At 40.6% G+C, this 27540-nt stretch overlaps 1 protein-coding gene across 5 annotated transcripts in view; it reads left to right on the plus strand.

Moving 5' to 3' along the window:
* Positions 1-27540, plus strand: part of LOC117772552 (RNA-binding protein Musashi homolog 2-like) — a 163535-nt gene that overhangs the window by 117888 nt on the left and 18107 nt on the right. For all 5 annotated transcript variants that reach the window (XM_034603791.1, XM_034603792.1, XM_034603793.1 and 2 more), the window contains exon 8: positions 26467-26549. In XM_034603791.1, the coding sequence (XP_034459682.1) occupies positions 26467-26549 (83 nt within the window). The remainder of the gene's footprint in view (positions 1-26466; positions 26550-27540) is intronic.

The following is a 27540-nucleotide window of genomic DNA, read 5'->3' on the forward strand; positions in this document are numbered from 1 at the left end:
ACACACACAGTATTTCATGCTGGCCTGATACGATGATGATTTAACAAATTAACGTGACGTTCCCTCACGTTCACGTTCAACATATGAAACATATCGTAAAGTTCCCCGTTCGCGAAAAATATGCGCGACATGCACAACACTGTACAGGGAGCCACTGCAGAGGGGCTGAAGAGCCGCTGTTACAGAGATGCGGACGTCAAAACATTAGTTCGGCTATAACATTAGTTCCGCCTCACATTTCCCCCTCCCGGTCGCGCGCCCCAACACACACAGTTTGAGAATCACTGCTCTAAAGTGTCGTGCATAATGTCTTATGGCTTTCAAAACACCCTCCAAGTGAATGGCAAGCAAGATTATCAGCAGTCAGGAGAAAGATAGTGCCATAGAGCAGAGAACTCTGTCCCTCAATTTCAACCTCCATCCCTTTTGTTTCAAGAGATCGAATATCATCCAACAAAGGCTCTAATATATTGCCGAAGCCATATACCTCTGTATATAGAATTGAAGAGTAGACAAAGGTGAATGTTTGCAAGGGAGGAGTTAAATTCCATAGGTAAGTTTCTCAACTGAAAGTAAACCTCTCCCAATTTGTCAATCAATCAATCAAATTTTATTTGTATAGCCCATATTCACAAATCACAATTTGTCTCATAGGGCTTTAACAAGGTGTAACATCCTCTGCCCTTAACCCTTAACAAGAGTAAGGAAAAACTACTAAAAACCCTTTTAACAGGGTAAAAAGAAGGTAGAAACCTCAGAGAGAGCCACATGTGAGGGATCCCTCTCCCAGGACGGACAGAAGTGCAATAGATGTCAAGTGTAAAGGAGAACATCAGAAAGATAAGGGTATTTGCAGCATTGATAAGAATAAACATTTTGAAGCATAACTGAAGGTCAATGAATTGATGGATTATTGTCAGTAATGGTCGAGCAGTCCTGCTGCAATAATAGTCCATGGTCAGCAGCCACCAGGATCATGATCCACCATCAAGATCGGATGCCACTATAGTCCACAGTCATTGTCCACTGCCGCCATCAGGATCCACCATCAGCTGCCACCTCGATCGTGGTCCACCACCATTATCAGATGCCAACACGATACAGGATCCGCCATTATTATCACGATCAGCCAGCACGATACAAGATCCGCCATTATTATCACATCAGCCAGCACGATACAGGATTTTTAATTCTATTCTAGATTTAACCGGAAGCCAGTGAATGTAGTGGAAATTGATCTCGAGATGTGAAATGAAGAGTTTCTCAGACCGGAGTTGTCTTTGAGTCTTTAATTGTAAGCTCTGCAGAGGGTTACATAGTCAGCTTCAACACTCAGAGTGAAACCTCGAATAGTTAGTTAAGAAGGTTTTTATACATTGTGGTAAACGGGAAACATAACAGAAAGCAGAAAGGAAATGTCCGCCGTCTGCCATTGCTGCTATAGAAAGAGGAATCAACCCCAGCACCCAGTTGCACAGATCAGGGTCAACAGGAGGTGAAATTAGCACGTAAGGGCATGAACTCTGAGGTTGCAACCGCTAAGTGCACAGAAAACAGTCATAACAGTAGTAAGACATTGATCAGTGAAATTTTCCATTACATGAAGTTAATACAGGAGAAATGTGGTCTCTTTTCCTGCCACACATGAGGTTTGTAATTATAGACACACCCTCACACATAGGCGCGCACACAAACCCCCCCAGACCAGTGAGTGTAGCCGACCACACCCAACCCAGCAGCCTTGCATGTCATGTAGCTCAGACTTCAATCAATAGAGTGTTAGAATATCTTAACATTATGAATTAAACACATTATGAATAGAGACCAAACAAGCTATCTTTCCTATGTTGAGATTTGATGAGACCTATTGGCCACGCCAGAACAATGAACGAAATGGCGCTGCTGACTCATAGCTAGCTTGCGAATATATTTTTCCCGCTCTTCGCGCCTGGCGGACAAACAACCTAATAACGTTATTTGTAGATTTGAGATATAACTTTTGATGAAGTTTGACTTTTTAAAAAGTTTTTTAACACGAGTGGATATGTTAACACACCGTGTGTTGGATTTAAACACATCCTTTCTGAGAGTTTATGTGTGTGAGAGAGAGTATTTTATCTGACATGTCATCACTGACAGGGAAATGAGTGGAATGCAGCTGGGTGCGTATCGTGTGTGTGTCATCGCAATGTCACAATGGTTGTCATGGCCATGTTGGATGGTATGGCACTTGTTGCTTGCTTGATGCAGTTCTTCTTTGAGAGGTTTCAGAAGATGTACAAATTCATTGGGGATCCTGTGGCTGGCGAAGATATTTTTCCAATTATTGATGAAGTTATAGACTGCTTGACTTTCAGTGCACTCTCTATTAATGAAAATCAAAACACAGGCCCTACATAGAGTTGTTTCCACTTATGAGGTGGTGGCTTTGCTGGCATGGCTTGATTAGTTTTCCCTGCATGACATTGTCTCACCACAGACACTGAATTTAAATTTTTGGCCACCACACCTACCTGTGGGTCATTGCCTTCATCCTTGAAAGCTCTGGACAGGTATCATTAAGTTTATTAACTTAAAAGGGACAGTGCATATATATTAAAATGTATTCTTAACTCCATGGTTGATGGTAAAAGACACACAAAGTACATTAGTATCAATAATTAATAAATCGTTTCTTAAATCCTCATCTATCCTCGTGATGAAATTATTAACCCACACCCACATCTGTTGCCCCCCCCCCCCCCTCACCCCATGCTGTCGTGAATATGATCACTGTGATTCCAATCCAATATCTATACTCTGATGCCCCTCCAGTTTATCCTGATAGCCAATAATAAATAATAATGTCTACTACTTAATATTGTATGAAGCTTTTTCTTGTGTGGTTCACAGTCACTTTGCTTCTTGTCAAGCCACTGTCATTCTCTCTGTTCAGCAGCTCTACCAAGAAATCAACTAACAGCTAATTGAAAAATATTTTCACCTTACAAGACACAAAAAACATTCAACAAACACATTTTACCTGAACTGCATCCTTCACTCCACCACTAAACCCCTGCTGATTCATTGCCAGTTGCATCTAATGTCTGCAATACAGTATTTTTCCAGTAAGTGAGTTGGTGCAATCGAAAATTTTTCTGAATAACATCTGACATCGATGTGCCAGAGAAACTATTGATTTTAAATGCTGATTGAGGTGAAAGTGTGAATTGTAACTGTAGGTACACACAAACACACAGACACACACACGCTAATCCCCTCATAATTCTATAGAGAGCATGATTGGATTGAATGATGAATGAACAATACAGAGCAGAAGAAAGCAGTGAATGAGGCGTGCCATGTCTGTATTTGCCAAGCCATCATTTTGAATAATTTCGTAATTGCTCGGCACAAATTCAAACTCATTAAATGACTTGTGATGTGCAGCAGTGGCTTCATAATAATTTTCACGTTCGAACTCAGTACTTTCTCAAAGACAAATAATATAGACTGTTGTAGCATATGTAAATTTACTTAAACTGATCAGTTAAAATGCAACCACTGGCTACAGGGGCAGTTATTCAGCCTCAAGCCCCAGAGACAACACTCTTCCAGATGCACTGAACCAGTTCTTTGCCAGCTTCGACCAGCAGAACTGAGAGGCCCACATCTGTCCTGAACTACCGGGGAGGGACCAGAGCATAAATCTGCAGTATCAGGGTCAGATCCACCCTGTGTAGATTTAATGCCTGCAAAGTGGCTGGGCCAGATGGAGTCTCTAAGAGTGCTCGAAGAGTGCTAAAGAACTGTGTAGACCAACTAGCAGAGGTATTCACTAACATTTTTAACCTCTCGCTTGAAAAGGCTGTAATTCCAAAGGGGACAAAGCTCCTGCTGAATCGGGCCCTTCTCCATTTGAGAGTTTTGTACCTCCAGATGGCAGTAATGTGAAGTGGTGATTGTCATTTGTGACTCTGTTTTTGTTGGAGACTGAGCATGTTGTAGAAATAGATGGAACAGTACAGCAGAATGGGTTGTACTATGCTTTTATATAGCAAGAACAGCAGTTGGGGTGGCAACAGACAGTGCTCTGACTTTGCAGATGACATGGAGTCTTCAGTGGGATAGTTAATCAAAACAGAGTTTATTGTCTATGGTGAGTCCAATAAATTATCAACCTGTTGTACTGTTTTGTCAAGGATGGATGTGGGGTTCAGTCTAGTGTGGGGTGTGTTTGATGTGCTAGATTATTTTAAGTATCTAGTGATGGGTGAGGGGCTGGTGCATTGCGTTGGTGTAGAGTGTGTAGAGTAAGGGACTGAGGACACTGCCCTAGGGGGCTCCAGGTTGGATTATGACAGTTGGTGGTTATGCTGTACCTATCCTGACCGCCTGAGGTTTGTTCCTGAGGAACTTGTGGATCCAGTGGAGGGATTATCAGTTGGTGGAGTTTTCTGATCATGAGGTGCCATTAGATTGTATTTAAAGCAGAGCTGAAATCAATTAGGAGAATTGTGGCGAAATTGCGAGACTCCAGAAGTTGGAGGAAGGAGTGGAGGAGACATGCCACAGCTTTCTCTGTCCCTCTTTTGGCCCTGTAGGTGAACTGGCAGGGGTCCAGCTGCGGTCTGACGGCTGGAAGGATGATTCATTTTTCCAGGCATTTCATGATTATTAAAGTGAGTGCAACCTGTCGAAAGTGGTAGGGTTCTGAAGGGCGGGATTTCTTTGCTAGTGGTATGATAGTGGTACTGATTCTGTCCTATAGGATTCCCAGAAAAGGAAGTAAATGACAGGGGCACAGAGCTTCAGCCATCTGGCCTTGGCGCCTGAGTTTGGATTATTTGAAAGTTTCTTGTTGGTATGGTGATGGTAATGCCGGGGGGGGGCAAATCAGGATAGTTTCACTCAGTGGTGCAGAGGTTACACCGTTTTCTAAAAGGTACTACCGGTAACTCCATTTTAAGAAAATATCTGGTATAAGTAAATCAGGCTTTGTACAATTATAAATTCATAAAATGTAACTTGAATAAATGTGCCTTATATAAGTTAGTATGCTATAATGATTGTTATCAGTGATACAATTTTCAGGGTACATCTGATAATACATTGATAACATTGCATTTCCGTCAAGCTCATCCAAGATAATCTGTTGGAATGGAGAGAGTAGCACCACTGAACAGTTTTCTAAGAGATGTCTTTCTGCTGACACCAAAACACTGTGCTTCACATAAAGCATATCAGCTGTGTCATCGCGTGACAAAGTCCCAAACATTGATCCTCCCAAATAAAAATTGCCTCATGATTTGGACTTCAATTGTCCTATTGTTGTTATTAAACTTTCCCAGGATTCCATTAAAACGCTCTAATGAAAAACTCATACTATATAAATGTAAAGTACAATATAAAAACTGGCATTGAACATGGTGAACGTTATGCTGCCTGTAACATCATCCAGCATGACCGGTTTGGCGGTGGGTCAGTGATGGTCTGGGGAGGCATATCGTTGGAGGGTCGCACAGACCTCCATATCATAGCCAACAGTACCCTGGCTGCTGTTAGGTACCAGGATGAAATCCTCAGAGCAATTACCGGCCAAGTACCGCCACAGACTGTCTAGAAGCTCACTGATGTCCTGATCCAAGTCTGGGAGGAGATCCCCCAATACACCATCCGCCGTCTCATCAGGAGCACGTCCAGCTGTTGTCGGGAGTGCATACAGGCATGAGGAGGCCATACACAATACTTAGTCATATGAGTTGCTGTTATGAAATTCACGCAAGTTGGATCAGCCTGTGGGATCAGTTTATTACTTTGATTTTCGGTGAGATCTTGAATCCAGTCCTCAGTTGGTTTAAGATTTTGGTTTCCATTGACCATTGTTACGTCATTTTGTTCTCAACAAATTATACAATGGACATCAGTAAGGAGTTTCAACTTGAATAATTCATTCATCAAGATCTGACGTGTGATTTCAGTGTTCCCTTAATTATTTTGAACAGTTTATATATAGACATATATATATGAGTGAATAAATGAATATTGAGTAAATAGTTAAGTGACTCTAGTACCTCATTATTAATCCTAAGGACATATGTTTTTGTTTGCAACAAAACCAGACAACTCTTGTGAGTTTCGTCTATCTCAGTGTCCCTAGTTTGGCTTTGAGTTATCGCAGTAAGAACCTTTAAAAAGGCTCCATGTAATAATTCAACAAAATGGCTGTTTTTTTAATTTCATCTTTGCAGTCAGAGAACAGCAACAGACCAATTGTATTAATAATTGGCTTAATCTTTTGTTACCCTATGTCTTTATTGATTGTTTTCCTCTGCTGTACTTGGTGAGGTGTTTGTAAAATGTGAAAAAGATTCAGAGCTCCTGCTCGATCTTTCTGGCTGAGAAGAGTAACCAAATATATATACATTTGTTTAAGTCTCCTGTGAGAGCTCCACTTCCAAATACAGAGCTGGTAATCAGCAATTGCAGAGATGATATTCAGCAGTGAGAATGTGGCAGGAGAGAGCTCCACAGAAGCTCAGAGATAACAGCATCCTCAGACTCCAGTGTCTCATATCTCACACATAGATTGCTTTAAATCTGTCTGAGAGCACTGCCATGATCTAATTAGAAAGGCACTCTCTCACCTCTCTCGTCCTTTGATTCCTCTCTGTTTACTTCTGTCTCGTTGCATGTCAGTCTCACCCCCCACCCCAGCTTCATTGGTCATGCCAGTTGATTTGTTGGAGAAAAGCCTCTCATGGTTTTCGCCTTGATGTGTCTTGCGTAATTAAAGCCCAAATTGGTTTGATGCCAGTGTAATCACATTAGTGTGTTATTGCAAGACAGAAAGAAGAGAGTGGTGGGAAGAGAGATTGGACTTTCTTGATTCCACATCCACAACTTGCTACCACCGTGTGTGTGTGTGTGTGTAAACATAAAGCTGTCACTAAAGTTCAAAATTCTGGTCCATATGGAATTCCATTAACTTTTCTGTGAAATGGGCCGTAATGATGGACAGAGAGAACACTGGGCTGAGAGACTGGGTAAACTATTTACTTTGGTTTCACTTAATATGTGTAAATATGACAAGCTTGTATCTCATTTTGAACATTCAGGTGTATTCTGAATATGAATATAAATTTTGATAACAAATAATAATGATTCATATTATATATGTAGTAATAGGCAGTAGACGTAAGCCAGTTTAAGTATGTGACTTCATGTATAGTCTGTGCCAAATACACAGACTATACGACAGGCAACAACAGCATTTTCTTATGAACTGAAGACACAAAAGGGAATGGAAAAATATGTGAACCTTTTAAGAAACTTATCTATACACAATTCTTGAGTATGCCTCATAACTCACCAGGTTTATCTGTCATTCAGACAAACACTACCATATGCTTGGAAGGTGGCTATGGTTATCCAATTTTTTTATATTTGGGAAATAACATCCAAGATCAACTATCTGCCTATCAAGCATCTTACCAGTTGTTTTTAAGGTTGCTGAAGAGTGAGTACCAAAGCTACTGACTGAACATCTAAATAAAGGTCTCACTCTTCTGCACCTACAAAAGGTTTAATACTTTTTGGATAGCAGATCTTAACTCGTGTTCGATTTAAAGAAGTCATTTGTTTATTATGATTTGGCTCTATACAAATATAATTGAATTGAATTGAATTGCATGTATCTCTGGGTCACATTAGAAACATTAACCTTTAAATGCCGTGTGAATGAGGTATCAAAGAAAGGGAAACTTAATTTACATTGTAATTGTTGCTAGGATATTCTTACACTCAATCCTTTACATATAAGGATTTGTGTGGACTTGCTCCCCTTCCTTTCAATGATTTTATTTTTAAAAAACTGATATTTGGGACATACTAGGCCCGCTGCTGAAGGTCAACAGACTGTATGGTGCCATTTAGGCAAAGCACATTTGGACAGACTGTGCTGTCAGTAAAGGAAAGTAAAAGTTGACCTACCAGTTGCAATAATGGAATGTCCTACATATCCCACTTTTAAAACTCAAACTAGAACTGAGAATTGTAGTTGGGCGTCAGTGTCATGTGTTTCTTTTCTTTCTCATTTCTATTTGTGTATTACCACAGAAGCGTTTTGCTGTCACACCAGAAAATTTTAATAAAACAAAAAATCCATATTATCATTCAAAAATTATGTATCACAAAGTTGCACGTTATAACGCTGTAACGTGAAAAGTTTTTGATTATCATATCATCAGGTCTGGGATGGATGTACCCTCCTGATAACATGCACTTCGGGTAGCACACTGAAGTATAGTCGGAATAACTAATAAATGAAATATAGTTAAATCACAAGCATAGCCTCCAACCAATCAGAGTAATGTAGCCTACACAAACAGCAAGTGTATTACTTTTATCAACACAAGTCGAAATCCGATGGGGAAGAAAACCACTGGACTCTATGTACAGTAGGCAGTAACACAAGTGGGCAGGGACCGTCTACAGAGTGCAGTCAGAAGTGCAGGGTTACCAAAATCATGACACATATAAAGGGTCATTTCCTGAGTAGACTACAACCCTTATTTTGGAAAAATATGCTTTGTAATTTTCACATAAGAACATGTTGGTAAATCTTGTTTATGACAATTCTAGATATCTGAGATGGTACTGAATATTCCTACGTGACCCTGAAGTATACCTCATAGTTATTGGCCCAGAGGACATGCAGTGTGTTGCTAGCTCATCTCTAAGTGTGGATGTATGCACCTTGATTAGAACACAGCCATGTTCAGCTGCAGAGCGCAGAATAAACGCTATAAATTGCAGCACATTGTTGTGTTTGTTTAACGTAATTACATAAGGTACGAAACAAGACATGCTTTAGTATAATTTTGAGGTTTTTTATTACTAACAATAATTAATAATAGTACCCCTGTAGAGTGTGGGGTCACCAAAGTCAATACACACATAAATGGTATAATGTCACAGTTTTTTTAATTTTTCTGGTGTGACAGCAATAGGCTTCCGTATATTTGTATACTGATGTCTGTTATTTGTACAGTATCACTCATGTTCTTTACTTATTCATTTATTTTACCTGCCCATGGACAACAGATGTAAATTACAATTTTTGCTAACGTTATATATATTATATATAACGAAATATGAAATATATAAGTGTATATTTCAATTTGGTATTTTATACTAATGTTCATTAATGTGCTCAGTCTCTATCAAATCCCTATCAAGTAAACAGTCCCTATCAAATAAACATATGAATAACATAAATCAAAGGTCAGTAGATATACTGTTATATACTGTTAAACAGCTTACAGCTCTGTCTTCACTGCATGTATGTAAACAGTGTACACTGGTACCATGTCACACAGGATGAACAGGAGCTTGTGAATGAATGAAGACTGCTTTGCTCTGATGGCAAATTATTACTTTTAAAAACTGCACCACAAGAAGGGTAATACACTGGCACAAAACTGAACCAACCTAAAACTGTGTCGATATTGTAAAGAATTATCTGCATTAAAACAAAAGCAAGTTGAAGTAAAATAAAAAGTAAAATCAGCCTGCACATGTGTCCTGCAGCTATGAGGAACTCACAGTGTCATATAGTCATGTCAGCTCCCAGCTGCATTAGCCACTGAGCCACATCTGCTTACTGAGATGACTGGGCTCCTCATCTGTTGGACGTAATGAACCAAGCTAAGTATCACTGTGATAAGTCATTTAGCAGTGTAATTATTTGTTTTGTTGCTAATGCTGCTTGCTATTTTTAGTTTTCACTGAACAGAATGTTGATGCTGTCCTCTTTTCAGACAGCCACCAAAAAGTCTTCCATATCAGACAGCAAAATATATAACTGGTCCATGCCCCCTGCAAAATGAAAATTGCATTTTCTGATGTGACACCACATGCAGGATGAAATCAGTATTTTAAAAGTCTTAAAACTTAAACTTTTAAAATGTCTCTGAACGTGGTGCAGTGAAGGTTTGATCATGTTTAGACAAAAAGGAAATTCACTCATGGTTACAGGATGAAAAAAATATATGCCACAGTTTTGTTGAGCTAAAACAACCACACCCATAGTGCAGTTCAACAATAAAGATAGAATTCAAAAGAAAGACAATAAAATTGAGCAGTTTTCCCTATAATAGTACAGGCCAACGAGAGCCCCCACCAGGCCCAAAAAACTGAACATTTTTAAACAAAATGAAAAATCAATCAAAGTGCTTTCCCCAAGGGTTAGGGTTAGGGTATCAAATGTCCAACTGCTCATTGAAGTCGCACAGGTTACTTTATTAAGGCTTCATGTGACCTTAAACTGTGATTCCCTGTTTTATTTGTAAAGTTGGCCGTTGTTTAATACAATATGTTAATTGTTATGTCCGCTCCCATTTGCTCTGATCTCTGTCCTCTCCTCCTCCTCATATACTCGAACACACACATCAGGAGAGGTTTCGGTCGGCACATTAATCTAGGTGAAGTGACGGTAACTTAAGTTGACAATAATGCTCATTAGGTTTGTGCAGTAAAAAGAGAAAGACCAATTAAGAATTTAATCAAACTACCAAACAACATATTGAAGTAATGGTTTGAACTGTTTGGTCCACAGTCAGTTTGTCATGTTACTACTGTCTAAGACAAACTGTCACCTCCCCTCATGTTGCTCCTCAGAAACAATATTTCTCCAAACCATGTTTCCTAAAGTAGGTGTGATGTAATGGTAAATGGTTTGTATTTATATAGCACTTTCTAGTCTTGATGACCACTCAAAGCGCTTTACAGTACAGGTTATTGCCATTCACCCATTTACACAAACATTCATACAGTGCATCTATGGGCAGCACTTTCTTTCTATGAGGGACAATTTGAGGTTCAGTATCTTCCCTAAGGACACTTCAGCATATAGATGGGGAAGACTGGGATCGAACGGCCGACTTTCTGGTTAGAGGACGACCGCTAACCCCTCAGTCACAGCCGACCCCAATTGCCGGTTGTAATGGAGCTTCCTGCAGTAGATTTTTTCTCTTGAGGCCATAATGAAATTGTTGTTGGGACAGGGTTTTTGTGAAACCACAGTTCGGCCTCCATGTGCAGTCAAAAGCCTGAAGCCGCATGTCCCTTTGTCTGGAGAAAACCAGACCCTCCAGAACGTCACACAGAGGTGTGAAAACCCCCCAGGGACACAAGTTTCAACTCCTATTGGTCACTCTGGGCCCCATGACCTGTGAGGTCACCGGGCCAATATAAGGCCTCTTCCCCCTCTCTTCTATCTCTTTCTACAAACCCTCCAAGGAGAGTAGGCTGTCCAGCCTCTTTTCCCGCATCGCCGAGGGGAGAAGCCTGGCTTCTCCAGCTCACATCTTCTCTTTCCATCCAACTCTTCGAGAGGAGCTCAAAGGTGCAGCTTCCAGCTCATCTCACCAAGGAAACCTCCTCGCAAGCTCTACCATCCTCCTAGCAGTGACGCGATGTCCTGCAGGAGAACTTCAACCAGCAACTGAGCTGCACAGCGCAACAGAACTACGAAGGCAGTAGCCACACAACCAGCAAGATGATTTCACCGAACTGCGAACTGCACAGCAACCTCTTTTCCCTTTCCAAGGACGGGTAACACAACTGGGCTTAATAATTATACTTGGCTAAGCAAGACTGTTTATTCGATTCTGTGTGATGTTTATAAGTTTGATTTGTGTTGTGATATTTTGGTTATAAGTTATTCGAAAGTAATGTTAGTTTGTTATGCCCTTCACAGTCTTTCTGTGCATTTCACTCTACACTATTTCTCTAATTTGGCACAGACACAGACACACGCATAAATCTTCACCTAATTATCTCTACATGTCGTAAACATTCCAATAGGGGGGGAAGGGTGTTATCTCTTTGGCCAACCGCTATTTTATAAGCACGCTGACTCACACAGACACACACACATGCATACTCACATACCTATCTTTGTTTAGTAATTACACCGTTAGTAATTTGTGTTTTTATACTTTATTATATTCATAATAAATGTTTTCCTTTCACAAATGTTTTTTCATTAATGTTGCATAAGTGAATTTTGCCAACCTCTACACTGTCAAGAACTCCATATCCTTCAACTTAGCTAACTATCTATATGGTAATTTTGATTATAGTTATTAATTTAATTGTTGGAAAAGTGCAAAAAGAAAACATATTTAGGAAGGCCACATTCTTCTTTTATGTACATGTGCCAACGCCAAATGTTTGGCATCTTTTCTTGGCTGCCATTTTATGTTAGGTTGGGTTGTGTGCTGTGGAAACCCTCAAGATTGTGTGAAGGGTTAGGGTTAGTGAAGGTGTGCATCAGTGAGACGACTCCTGTGTGGGTTTTTGTTCATCTTCATCAAAGAGAAGGGGCGTGTGGGTGAACTTGATGGGGCAGGCACTGGGATCTCTGGAACACTGGAAAAATTATTTAATAACCGGACATTGCACACGGTTGCTCGGCCTATGGAGTTTTTTTTTCACCCCAAAAAAAGGGTGTGTCCTATTTACCAGCGGGCCAGTTAAGGTAGACATGATTTTTTTTTTTTGACAGGCAGATATAATTGTACCACGGGCCCGATGTGGCCCGCGGGCCTTGAGTTTGACATGTCTGCATTAGACAGTTAACCCAGGTCCCAAAGATCAAGATCACCCAGAGGCCTGTGCTGGAGCATGTTGCGCACTGGATCCCATGGGGATGACAAGTGCATGAGATTGGGCATCTGCCCCAAGCATCAGACAGGAGCGGGTTGTAATGCTGCCTTGGATGGCTTCTGTGTTGACATTAACAAAATTTGCCCCAGACAAATCACTTGGGAAATAGGGATGAGCGAACTGGGAAATACTCAAAAGGTACACAAGATGATCAGGGACAATTACTTGGCACAGACACAAACATTACACAAGGTTAATATTAAAACATCAATAATGGTAGTATATAGACTCCCAACCGACTCCTAAGTCTGAATCAAAATATGTTTTTTTCCACCATGCCGGCATTATTGCAGATAGGACACCTGAATATTAAAAACTTGATGTCCAAACATTATCAAATATATATTAAACTCAAACTTGGACTATAATTATTAGCCCAAAGACAGATGCTTGAGGAAAGGTGGATGTTTAATAATGACCTGTAAAAATACCTTTAAATGCTGTAAAATACAAATTACCCCCTTGCCCCTTTTTGATGTGCTGGTCATTTACAACACACAAAACGTCATTCTCTAATGATTCTGAACTACTGCTGAGGAAGTGGGATCAAGAAATGTGTCCCTCATCATTTCAGCAGTCTCTGGTTGCACAAAGATATAGAAAGGAAACTACTGTCTGTCCTGGGAGAGGATTCCTGTCTTGCGGATCTCTCTACAAGGAGTGATAGCTTGAGCCAATGGTTTTTCCTTACTCATGTTGAGGGTTAGGTGCAGAAGATGTTGCACCTTGTTGAGCCCTATACATAAATTTTGTTTTTCGAATATGGGATAAACAAATAAAACTTGATTGACTGATTGACTTACAATGTATTGATTTTCTCAAATGTAAGATATAACAATCTTAAAAAATCAAGTGTAACTCAAACCTTGAGCTTTGCTTAACATTTCATACAGCTCGTACTTTCCTCTTGTGTTACTGTTTCACCTCTCTGGATCAGGCACAAGCTTCCACTATTTAACCACTAAAGACCCTTAATAACTTAATAATAAAGTGCTGGCCAATAAACCTTCTGAGATGTCAATATTGCAGTGTTTCTAATTATTTAATATAATTATTAATAATTATTTAAATTACTGTTCTCAGTTATTCATACATCACATTAAACGTACATAAATGAAACATTAACTAGTCATTATGAGTATTTATGTTTTGTTTCATTTGTCAGTTTGTGTATGCCATGTTTTACTGCTGTATGCACTGATTTTGAAAAACAAAATATAATTTTAATGATTACTTGACCCAGACATGCACATCAAGGGAGTGGTGTTGAATTAGCTTTGGCTACATACACATAAACACTGTCAATAGTCCTCTGTACTTATCTTCGTGTCTAATAAAGCAGTCTTGCAGACGTCAAAGACATTAAATCCCTTCATTTGCTTTTTTTCTAACAAGTCAGAGCCACTCCATGAAACGAGGCCTTTTCCTGTCCTCCTCTTCCTCTTTATTCACCTTGTGTGTTTCTCTCCCAGCCCCCATCAGTCTGCTTAACGAATTTCTCTCTGCTCATTACAATGTAGTGAGATGGCTTGCTGCCTCAATCGATTCCTCTGTCCACTCTCATTAACTTTAAATGGGATCCTGCTTCTAAAGAGCGTAACTGTGTTTTCTCCTCCCACCTCCTTGTCTCCCCTCCTCCTTATTGTTTTTGATCAAGAGGATGTGTAAATAATGCACAAATTCCCATTGATGCATGCCAATCTATTTATTGACTCAGCGGTGTTGCATCTGGCTAGTTTTCCCATAACACCTCCCAAGGTGAAAAGGGACAATAGGGTTTCGTCGTCATTTCTGAGTGCTTTGTTTGTGTATTCATGGCACATTTACACATGAAACACTCTTTCTAATTCAAATGTCAATTGAAATTCACTGTGCGTTACTTGTTTGGATCAGTAAATAGTTTAGAAAGCCACTATATTACAATGTAATGTTTTCTTTTATTCCTCCACATGAAACCATGATTATCTGAGGTGGACAAATTCTGCTGGTCAAGTTTTCTGTTCAATTTTGTGTAATTAAGCAGACAACAGGGTCTTTTTTCTTAGAGGTCGACAAGGCAGATGTGTTTTAAACAAATTGAAGATATCCAGAATACCCCATGAACATATGATGAAGTTATGGGAGTGGAGTTTGTAAATCATACAAATTGATTTAGGTAGTAGATGAATGCCATGGCAAATTTGAGTCACTGCCACTTCATGAGAGATGTGCCCAAGGTGAGTTGCTGAGCACAGCACTGTGTGCAAATATTGTTTATTAATGTACAAATGTGCACTGTGCCTTATGGTGAGCTGAATAAGAACAGTTGCCACCTACTGACAATAGTGATGTGATATTTACTCCTCTTAGCGGGTTGACTGCACTGGTCAGAAAAACATGAAAACTATTTTGTTATTAAAGAGTTATAGTTGTTATGGAAGTTTTCTGGAAGCTGGTGAAAGGAGAACTCAGGCAGCTGCTGATGTCTTATGCAGAAGATTTTAATGTAGACTTGATGCATCAAGGAGACCAGAAGGTGGAACAATATACAAACACTAACAGAGTAACATGAGCAATTGTCACCCCCAAGTCTGAAGATGTCTCCCACAGCATCCCCATATATCTTCCTCTACTTGCGTCACCCATTATAACAGAACATCCATAATTGGCTAGAATTGCTGTCACTCTCTTTGTTACATGTAGGTGTTCGCATCCTATTGGATAGTTAAGTCTAAATATGCTTTCCTAAATCACATGGTGTCCTTACGTCTTGCCACTGGTGAAATACGCAAAAGAGTTAAAGTTGGTGAGAGTTGAAGTTGGTGCCTCTCTCGCTGAAGCATCTGAGTTAGATATAAAAGTCGCTAAGCGCAGACACTACAATGTACTGTTGGTTGGTCCTGTATCTATAACCTGACCTTGGGCACTGCGAAGAGAGAAGGGAGTATCTATGTAACTAAACAGGCACTATTCTCCTGTACAGTTACACTGTGTAATATACAATATATACATAATATATAGTGGCATATACAGTAATGTGTGAGGATGGTCAAAAATTCTTCAACAGTTCCCCCCTTTTGATATTATATCAACACAAACCCTACTATCACAATAAAAACAGTCGGACATCTTTTCGCCAGAGGAATGACAAAAGCTTGACAATACAATGGATAAAACACAGTATAAATTCAACATGAAGGTCTCACTCATCAAGCATTAATTTGAACCCCCCTCTAAAAGGGGGCTGTCGCAGGCAAACATCTCTCGGCCAATTTGAGTAAAGGCTCTGCGGCAACCAATTAGTCCTTCTGCTTATTTATTCAAAGAATACATAACAGAACAATCATAACAAGTGCAAATGGGACATATTTCTTCAATGTCCTCAGTCAAAACAGTCAGATTACATAAACATAAATGTTAATCAGGAAAATTATAATCACAACATCAGAATTTCTTCTGTCTTCTTCCATCGTCTGAGCGAGCCAGTGGGTTTTTAAACCACCAGGGCTGCTCTTCGGTATATTTCCTTTTTTTTCTTCTCAGCTCCAGGATGATCATCATTGATAATTATTCATTATATATTTTAAAATAAAGGGAACTACTCCGTAAATTGAAACACACAATATAAATCAACACACATTAACATTTCAAACCCAAAATTGCATTCAAACCATTATTATTCGATTCAGTTCTATATTTATAGCACCAAATCTTCCCTCTAATTCATAGTGAGGACTCATTTCTCATATCTATGTTCTCTAGGGAGTAAAGCCTCTGACTTTGGCCAAGCTCTCGCACTTCCCCAAACACGACAGACAGCTGCACTACGTCTCAATGAGAGGAGACAGTGTCTCCCCGAAAATTGCGTAACAGTTAGATTTAACAATTTCAATCAAAATCAAAAACTTCACATTAACCATCATCATAATTAACACATTGTAGAGTCTTCTACCCATGTGCATTACGCATGTAGAGGGTCACCACCATGGAGAGGTTACTAGAACATACATGCATGGCGATATGGATTCAATCCTCGCAGGATTATCATTCCAACTATTTTTTCTTTCATGATACAACATTTCTATGAAAATATTATCCTGATAGACTTTAAACAGATTCATAACTTTACTCACTGTACTTGATCAATGTTCTTGCTTTTTAAGTATACTAAGTATTTGTTTATTATTAATCAATTCTGATTCACAAGGTATCATTTTGATTTAATACTGTTGTATACTCACTCTATTATCAGGTACTATCACCAATAATGAGTACACGGGAGACTAGGGAGAATTGCTCGTAAGCATGTATTAATTTTTACACAGAACGGAGGATTACAAGCACGTAACACAAAAGGGGGCGTAACAGTATCCGTGAAGGGACAAACTTAGGCTGTCAATACACAACATATCCCTCCCCCTTTACCTTTGATGCTCCTTTAACAAGAATAAATATTTTACTGTCTCAGTATCTTCTCTGAAATGTCTCTGCATCAAACACACCCTTTTTTTTCCTTTTGTTTTCGAAATATCACAATGTTATTTTCTGTATTTCTTACTTCTATAATTAACTTTTAACAAACTTGTTTTGGCTACAGAACTTTGCCTGAACTAGGGAAAGAGGGTAGACTACCTCAATTCCCGGACTAAACCCTGGGGATTATTCTGCCCCAATGTCAAGTGTTAGTCTCTACTCTACAATGTCAGTCTATCAGGAGGTCGTCTGTCTCTTCTGGGGTAGGTACGACCTGTAGGCAAGTCAGTCACATTGTCTCTTGTGGAGGACTGTATGACTCCTGGTCTGGGAGAAGTGACAAGACAGAGACATCACGGCCCGAGGCTGCGTTTATTGTGGCCGGTGATTTTAACAACGCCAAGATGAGGAAAGTCCTGCCGAGATACCATCAACACATCAGCTGTCCTACGCGTGGAGCGAACTCATCTGCTACATCAGCAAATGCATCGATGACGTCGTACCCAGGATTACTGTACGAACATTCCCAAACCAGAAGCCCTGGATTAATGGTGACGTCCATGCAAAACTCAAAGCACGGACTGATGCCTACATCTCAGGTGATCTGGAGGAGTACAGGAAGTCCAGGTACTCGCTCCGGAGTGCTATTAGCAGTGCCAAGAGACTTTACTTTTTTTTCTTTAGGTGTATATATATATTTTAGATATGTATATTTTGTTTTAAATTTTAAATTTGGATTGAGCATTGTTATAAGAGAGCCTGTGACCCAAGCATTTCATTGCAAGCGACTGCTTAATGTTATCGTTGTGCATGTGACAATAAACTCTTGAATCTTGAATCTTGAATCGTGATGCCTCGGGTAGGCACCTGATCAGGGCTAAGTGTGCCCGGAACAGTGTCCAGTCCTGAAGGTTGCGTCAGGGGTTCTTCTGGGGATATATGCTGTTCCTGGTAGGCCTCCAGCTCTGGAACAAGGGATGGTGGCTGAGGTGAGTCATCATGGGAAGTGTGGAGCAGTTGATCGATGTGTCTTCTCCAGATGAGATTATGTGTTTCAACTGTGTATGACACGGGACCTGTTTTTGAAACAACTGTAGCAGGCATCCACTTTATCCCTTTGGTATAGTTCCGGGTGAGAACCATGTCTCCAGCTGTGAAGCTCCGGAACTTTGCTTTCGCTCGTCTCTCCACTTGAGCTCTCTGTTGTAGGTGCACAAACTCTTTTGAGGTCTCAGGAGGTCAAGTCGAGGAGACACCTTTGTCGTAGCATGAGGTGTATTTCGGTATGACAACAGGAAAGCACTGAGGCACCTGTTGAGGGACTGGGTACCTTGAGAGGACAGGGAGAATTGCTCGTAAGCATGTATTAGTTTTTACACAGAACGGAGGATTACAACAATGTACAACCGAGCTGAAGGAGGTGGCAAGCGTGGCTCCGATTCCACGTTCCTGCGCAGCGCCGAAGGAGACGGACACACAGAACAGGCAGCAACATATGTACGAGTGTCTGCATATATCATGGGCCACAAGAAGTGTCTCTTCAGGAGAGAGAGAGTGCGGCTAACTCCAGGGTGGCAGGCAAACCTAGAGGTGTGTACCCACTGTAGGACATGAGAACGAACAGAATCTGGGACAAAAAGACAGTTAGGTGGGCCTGTACCTGGATCAGGTTGATTTTCTTGTGCCCCCCTGATCACTGCTTCAATCTCCCATGTGACCGCTGCGACAACACAGGAGGGAGGCAAGATGGTCAGAATCTGCATTGGATACCTCACTCATATGTTGTCGGGAGAGAGCATCCAGCCTTATGTTACGTTTACCTGGGCGGTAAGTGAAGGGGAAATTAAAACGACTGAAAAACAAGGCCCACCGAACCTGTCTGGAGTTTTGCCTCTTAGCTGACTGAATGTATGCTAAATTCTTGTAATCAGTCCAAACCACGAATGGTTGCTCCACCCCCTCCAGCCAATGTCTCCACTCTTCTAATGCTAACTTGACAGGTAACAATTCCTTTTTCCCAACATCATAGTTCTTTTCAGCAGGTGACAAGCGACAAGAATAAAAGGCACATGGGTGAAGCTTGTGATCTGAACCAGAACGTTGGGAAAGAACAGCTCCTATCCCAGTATCTGAAGCATCCACTCCCACTACAAACTGCAGAGAGGGATCAGGTTGAACTAACACAGGAGCCGAGATGAACAGATTCTTTAGTTTGCAAAATGCTGCCTCTGCTTCCGGGGTCCAGGAAAATTGCACAGAGGAAGACGTTAGTTTAGTGAGGGGAGCTGCCACTTGACTGAAACCCTTGATTAATCTGCGATAGAAATTTGCAAATCCAATTTCCAATTTCTTGCGAGTAGTGGGTGTGGGCCACTCAGATACTGCCTTGATCTTTTCCGGGTCTGTCTTCACCTGCCCACCCTCGATGATGGTACCCCAGAAAACTCACAGAGCTGGTGTAAAACTCACACTTCTCTGCTTTGAGAAAATCTTATTTTCTAGTAGTCTCTGGAGAACTAGCCGGACATGGGACACATGCTCACTGAGGTCTTTGGAAAAGATAAGGATGTCATCTAAATATACAAAAACAAAACGGTTGAGGAAGTCTCGAAGGACATCATTCACTCAAAGGGTATAACTAGATACTCAAAATGCCCCAGCGGTTTGTGAAAAGCAGTCTTCCATTCATTCCCATCCCGAATCCGCACAAGATAGGCGTTACGGAGATCCAGTTTTGAAAAGATGGAGGCTCCCTGAAGGGGTTCAAAAGCAGAGCTGATTAGTGGAAGGGGGTATTAGTTATTGATAGTGATGTTATTTAGGCCACGGAAGTCAATGCAAGGGCGAAGAGTCTCATCCTTTTTCTCAACAAAGATAAAACTAGCACCAAGAGGGGAAGAGGATGGGCGGATTATTCCAGCAGCTAGAGACTCTTAAATTTAGTTTTCCATGGCCGCTTGCTCAGGGCACGAGAGATTGTATAAATGGCTAGCTGGCAGTTGGAACCAGGGAGCAGGTCAATAACAAATTCGTAAGGTCTATGAGGGGGTCGAGAAAGTGCTCGGTCTTTGCTAAATACCTCACCTAAATCTTGGTACTTCTGAGGAACGCCTGAAAAGTCTGGGGGGCAACTGATGTGGTCACTCCCTCAGCTGGGGACAAGGCTGACTGCAGGCACGTAGAGTGACAGAAACTGCTCCAAGCTACAATTCTCCCAGCTGCCCAATCTATGTGAGGGTTATGTTTCTTCAACCATGGGTGGCCAAGAACTAGGGGTGAATTTGGAGCTTAAATTATCTTGAGACGAATGGTTTCACTGTGCTTACCAGAGAGGACGAGGGTGAGGGGAGCAGTTTGGTGATTTACCTTAGCTAGAAACCTACCTTGCATTCAGGGGTGCATCTAAGGGCTCGAGTACTGAATCTGACTGAAAGGCTACATCATAATCAAGGAAATTATCTTCAGCACCCGAGTCAATTAGAGCTAGGAGGGGCAGAGACAGCTGATTGGAGCAAATGGTAGCTAAAACTTGTAACTGGGATTTAGGTGGAGGGAAGTGGTTGGCTTGGCTCATCAGTACCCCCACTTCCACGGATGAGCCTGGTCTTTTGGCAGAATTGAGCAAGCAGCAAGGAAATGACCCCCTTACCACAATATATGCACTCACCGGCCCGGATGCGCCGTAGACGTTCCGCAGGAGGTAGCTGGGCCCTGCTGAGTTGCAGGGGTTCATCCTCTGGAAAAACAGTGGCCAAGCTGGGCTGAATGGTGGAGGTTTGTTGTGGACCAACTGTGGTGCGAGTCGTGGGCATAGTGTGAGCGCTGGTGGCCGGCAGCGAATGAGCAGATTTCTCCATGCAGCGTTCACACAGGCAATTGTCCAACCTGATAGTTAGAGAGACAAGAGAGTTGAGACTTTCAGGTTCATCCCTGGAGGCAAGTTCATCTTTAAGCTGTTCATTTAAACCTTTCTGAAAAACTCCTCTAAGTGCACGCTCATCCCATTGAGCGTCAGCTGCCAAGGTCCAAAACTCCACAGCATAGTCTGCTGCACTCTTTGACCCCTGATGGAGACTCAACAAACGTTTTGATGCACTGCCATGGCAATCTGGATGATCAAAAACTGTGCTTAAACTAGAAACAAATTCCTCATAAGTCACTGTAGCAAGAGACAGGGGTGAATACACTGCTTCTGCCCACGCCAAAGCTCTCCCTCTTAACAATCCCAAAACGTAATGTACCTTAGATTTGTCTAAGCTCTGCTTCCTGGTCCCAACTCTGGGTTGTCATTTTATAGACTGAGTAATATTCCTAGATAAGAGAGCTGCCCCATGCCAAGTGGGATGAACGCCGACTCTCCTAACAGGTTTCCTCCAAAAAGTTTGCCAATTATCTACAAAGCCCACACCATTTACAGGACACCACCTCGACAGCTAGCAGTTAAAAGATAACATGCGGCTAAACATGTCATCACCTGTCATGTTAGGGAGAGGTCCAGAGAAAACTACTGTGTCTGAATTAGTTTTTGCAAAAGCACACACCGATTCAACATTAACTTTAGTGACCTCCAACATACGAAGCCGGGAGTCGTTGCTGCCGATGTGAAACAATAACATTTGAGATTTCACGAATTTGTATATTTAGTCATTACATTCATGCTACAAGCATAGTGAATTTGTGAATCCATTCATGTGGCCCCTTCTTTGACGGCAGATAATCCCTCTTGACACCATCAAGACTTTCAGAATTTTCTTATCTTTTAAATGTATAAAGCAGAACATCTCAATTTTACCAAGCACACACACACTTACACTTAATGTCAGTGAGCTCCCACTGGCTCTGATCGAGAGTAGAAACTGGATGCCATTTGTGACAATGTTGTCCTGGTGTGCGTCTGTATTTTAATGACTTCTCTCACTTGGGAGTATATTGAAAAGGGTGCAGAGTGCGATGAAGATGGAACAGTGAAACCAATGAAAAGAGAGTAAAAAACAGGGAGCAAGAAGCAACAGCACTTAATGGAGAGAAACAAACAAATGTGTAACTGGTATTTCTATTTTCTCATACATGTTGTGTGACTTAATTATGTCTTTTAATTCTGCAGTAACAGATATTTACCGATACAAATTGTATCAGTGAATAAGAATAAGACTAGAGCTTGTATTTGTACTGTGTTAAACAAACAACTCAACTTTATAGTGAGTATTATGGATGAAAGCTTTGGTGAACATATCCAGTTATATTATCTGACCAGAGCTCAGGGGTCATACACTAAGCAGAAGGTCTGTGGTTTGATCTTACCAAATAACCTAATGTTTGCTACTGTCTAATGCAGGGCTTTTCAACTTCAATATCAAGAAGGCCAAATTATAAAATCCCTGGGGGTTCTTGGGCCACAAACAAATAACTCTTGTTTACTTGTGAAAAGCATCTCCAGGAAGTGTCACAGAACACTGCTTATTCTGAGGTGAAGAGAGACAGGTTGCTACGACAAATTGGGGACCTGTGCAGAAGAGGTGAAATCTGAGGGGTTTCACAGACCCTTGATTAGTGCTGCAGTTGATGATGTGCTGCTGTGGAGAACAATTGGTGCCACTGCCAGGGACAAGGGTTATCATTTGTCTTCTCCGATTGCTAGTCAATCTTAAGAGGTCTTACATGATATGAGCAAGGAAGAGGGTTGCATGAGTCCAAGTGTGAATGGTTATTGAATCTCTTTGGAAGGGATGAAAGGACTATAAGACTGGCAGTCAGATATTTGGGCCTGCCAGCCATCTACTACTGTTGCCATTTTTTTAGGGGGCAATTTGGCATTCAGTACATTGACCAAAGACCCTTCTGCATGCAGATGGGGAACACTGGGTTCGAACCGTCGACCTTCTGGTTAGAGGATGACCTCTCTACCACCTCAGCCACAGTCGCTAAAGACAACTCTCCTTGCTGTGCGTGCCTCTCTCATTGATGTATGCGATCAAAGCAATCCATTGATTTGTACTGGCATTTGCAGTATTTGGTATTCTTCTGCAGCTCGTAATGCTTGACAGAGTGCTACCACATGTAGATACATAGCTCGGAAAGAGCCAACAACCAGGGTTATAAGCACTGCCCATATTTCCACCTTCTCCCACTTTGCAAAAATTTTTTAAATTATACAGCATATATATATTTTGTTATAATTTTTCAGTCATCTGAAATAAAGCCTGAAGAGAACCATTTTTGTTAGTTTTGTTTCTGTATAGGCCTACTATAAAAAGCACTTTGCATTTTTTATTTTGGTACTTGTACTTTTACTTTTGATACTTCAGTACATTTGATATTAGCTACTTTAAGACTTTGACTCAAGTCATTTTCTTACCGATTTACTTTTGCATCTAATACTGAATTAGGGGGTTGCACAGGGGAGCTGCCTTGGACCTTTATTATTCTCACTTCACATGCTGCCACTGGATGACATCATCAGAAAAGCACAATGTTTGTTTCAATAGTTATGCAGATGATACACACCTGTACATCACTGCTGCGCCAAATGATGATAATGCTCTGCGCTCTATCACTAAATGAATCCAAACCCCAAATCAAAAAGAGAAATGCTGGTAATTAATCTGGGTCAGCTAACTCCTTGGATAAAATCTGAGTTGACAAATCTAGGTGTTATCTTCGACCCAGGTCTGAGTTTCAAGGCCCACTTTACCAAAACCTAATTTTTCCACCTTAGAAACATAGCAAAGTCGGCCATTTATAGACAGACGGATGCTGAAAACCTCATTCATACCTTCATTTCTAGTCTACTGGATTACTGTACTACACATTTTGCAGACCTCCCAAAGAAATCAATAGAGAGATTCTGAAAGATAATCGGAGATGCAGCTTTTTAAGTTAATATTTGTTTTTCAGAACAAATGATTGAAAACCTGCTCTTACAAATGAACTTGCCTCTTAGCTCCCCAGCCACAATTATCTGCCGCAGCTGCACAGACAGAGTGACATTTTATTTGTTTGTTCTCTCCACTCAGTTGCTGTAGATTTTAGCTCTGTATGTTGCACTTGCCTGATTTGCTTCCTGCTGGGTGGCCTGTGATTGGCTGCTCAGTTCCACACTTTAATCAACATCATGCTGGCATCTTGGGTCTATCCTCTGTTTTTTTTTACTTGTTACTATACTTGGATACTTTGTTTCACTTTCTGAAATTGTATTATGGTATGCTGAATTTTATGTTCCATTTTATGCTCAATAGTAACATCAGCTAACATCCATCAACTCTTCATCACGTATCACTGCTTTTCAAATTTAAGAAGTGACAATTTTAAGAAGTGATTAGCGATGAACAATACATAAGTATGTGCCATATGTCTTAAAGGATGTTACATATACCCTCTACAAAAGATGGGCTAACCATATAAAACAAGGCTACCATATGATCGTCCCGGCTCATCTAGTCTGCATTGTTGCATCTGATACATGAACACTTTTGAAGAGTACATGAACAGATTCACACGCATTATATAGACACTGGGTAATGGTCTATATAAATACAGACCATCTCCCAGCATGAATTATACTTACTGGCTGAGCCTTTGAATTAGCACAGCAAGCAGTACTGATGGGTGTGAAGCCACGGGGACCACTCCAGAAATTGTTAAGCCATTTATAATAAACCTACTATATGCTTTAAATACCAAAAATACTGTATATGCATGTTATCAAATTTTTCCCACACATTATGCACCCTCCTTCTCCTCTGTCTGTCATCTTGCAGTCTTGTTTTCTCACAATTCATGCCCTGTCTGTTCATGCAACCTATTGTGGTGAATGTATGTTAGCCGTAGGGCTCACTGAGAAATTACCCCTGACAGCTGATTTGTTGTATGTCAGAAAGGGTGGTTCGGGTTCTGATAATGAAGAGGAGGAGAGGAAGGGAAGTGGTAGGCAAAGGATCAGTCATCTTTTTCTTGCTTGCTAAACAGATCGTTATCATGTCTTTACTTATGTCTTTCTAATCATTCACCAAAATGAGTAAAAATGTGTACTACATAATGTGCACACCTTTTTTTTTTTACAAATACTGTAATTTATGTGATATCAGATCAGATCAGATCGCAAAGATGTTGGACCTGATGTTTGGACCTGGATTGTGCAATATATAAATCAAAGGAGCAACAGAATATCATTAAAATACAGGAAATTCTATGACATTATAAAGCCTTCATAGTCACCTCAACTCAGAGATGATTCCATAGGAGAGGAGCTTGATAGCTGAAAGCTCTGGCTCCTACTCTACTTTTAGAGACTTTAGGGACGACAAGTAAGCCTGAATTGTGGGAGCACAGTGCTCTAGTGGGTTGATATGGTACTATCAGCTCTTTAAGGTATAAGGGTGCCATATTATTAAGGGCCTTGAAGGTGAGGAGGAGAATTTAAAATTCTATTCTAGATTTAACCGGAAGCCAGTGTAGTGAAGCTAATACAGGAGAAATGTGGTCTCTTTTCCTGGTTCTTGTGGAGTCATATATAATGTGAATAAATTTGTAGTTGTATCATTAGTCCCTGTGGCTGATCCACTAACCTTATGAGATTTGAAAAGTAAATAACAAAAATATCTAGATTTCCAATTGTTCTGATTCATAGTTAATGCAACTTTCAGCAATAAATGAGCAGGTTTTACAATTAAATAGATTTTTGTTGTTATTACTCTTTACAAAATATGTCCAATAAGAAAATGTGCTCATATGTTTGTCAGAAAATTAATCTAGATTCATTACCACTCAGGAGACAAAGTTTCACTACTTCCAAACCAAACCAAACAACTTAATATTCTTTTCACACCAAAGCCTAAGCCTGAGTAGATATGATGAGTCCAATGACAGCATAGCTTATTTAGTTAAAAAATGATGCCTACAAATGCAAGCGGAAACTCCTCTGACTCTGTCATACTGTCACTGCTCACCTGCTCAATCATCTCTCTTATCCTCTAGCAAAAGTTTGTTGATCCGAACCACAGTCAGTGGATAACAGTAAATAACACAAGGGGAAAAACATGTACACACACAGGTTGTGCAGCAACAAGCAAAATAATAAATCTATGTTGAGTGTACATCTGTGAACCTGAAGAAGCAGAGCTGTATGTGGTGATAGTCTCCATTTCTATCTCTTAATCAATACAAAGAATGTTTGCTCTCATCTGTAAGTGAATTATGCTTTTGCAGAATTATGACCAATTGTCCGCCCCTCTCTTTTCTATTTCCTGCCTCCTGTGTCTCTCTTCTCTTTCCACTATTCTCTCTATCCCTCTGTCTCCTTTGCAGGTTTTGGCTTTGTAACATTTGAAATAGAGGATGTGGTGGAGAAAGTCTGCGAGATCCATTTTCATGAAATCAATAATAAAATGGTAAGTGGCTCCCATCACATTTCAGAATGTCAGAGATAGATTGGATTCATATTTGATTTTCCTGGTGTGGTGTGGAAACTGATAGGGGACAGGTCGGGATGGAGACTGGCAGTGCGAGTACACACACACACACACACACACACACACACACACACACACAGTCTGTGGGCCAGTAGTTTGTTTGTCTGTCACTTGCAAACAGCTGATTTGCAAAAATAGTGTAAGCCCGAGTGTGCCACCATTATAAAAATTTTAATTAAAATTTCACAATACAGCCTATTTTCAAAGTATTATGGAGCCATCTCATTACAGCAATCCCAAAACAAGAAATATATTTTGAACAGTGCCAAGAAGTTAATATTGAACAACGCCACCAAGCATCTACAGATCTACTATTTAGTTTACTATCATTAACGATTTGAATCATCATTGACTCTCATTGGATGTGTGTTGAGCAGCACCCTGGCATGTGCTGCTAGGTGTGATGTACTCTGAAATACAGACGCAAACAAAACAATCAAAAACTGTTTTACACCAAGAATACCCACATGTACACACACCCGCACAATATATTGGTTTTACATCAACACAGCCCTGGTTGTCTTACACAGAAGCTACTAAACTGTACAATATAGCTAGTAAATACCCTGTAAAAATGTCCGCACTCAGCCATGTTAGTGACAGTATGTTAGCGGAGCTTCCACCCATTCTAACGAGGTATAGCAGGGCCATATTGACAAAACTTTATTTTGCATGTTACCTCGTCGGTGTATCCGAAACAGCCAAGGCCTACGCATTACAGATTTTACTATGATAAATCCACCTCCACACTATTTAGAAAACATCTGCATATTTTCATACAGTTTTGGCCCTACACCTGATAAAAGTTAGCAAATACACTTCGCAATAATGTTAGCTAACAAGTAAGTTGTAGTAGCCAACTTGTTTGTTTCAAACATAAATCCACAAATAAAGAAAATACGTCACCTAA

This window comes from Hippoglossus hippoglossus, chromosome 13 (assembly GCF_009819705.1).
Source record: "Hippoglossus hippoglossus isolate fHipHip1 chromosome 13, fHipHip1.pri, whole genome shotgun sequence".
Lineage (NCBI taxonomy): Eukaryota > Metazoa > Chordata > Actinopteri > Pleuronectiformes > Pleuronectidae > Hippoglossus > Hippoglossus hippoglossus.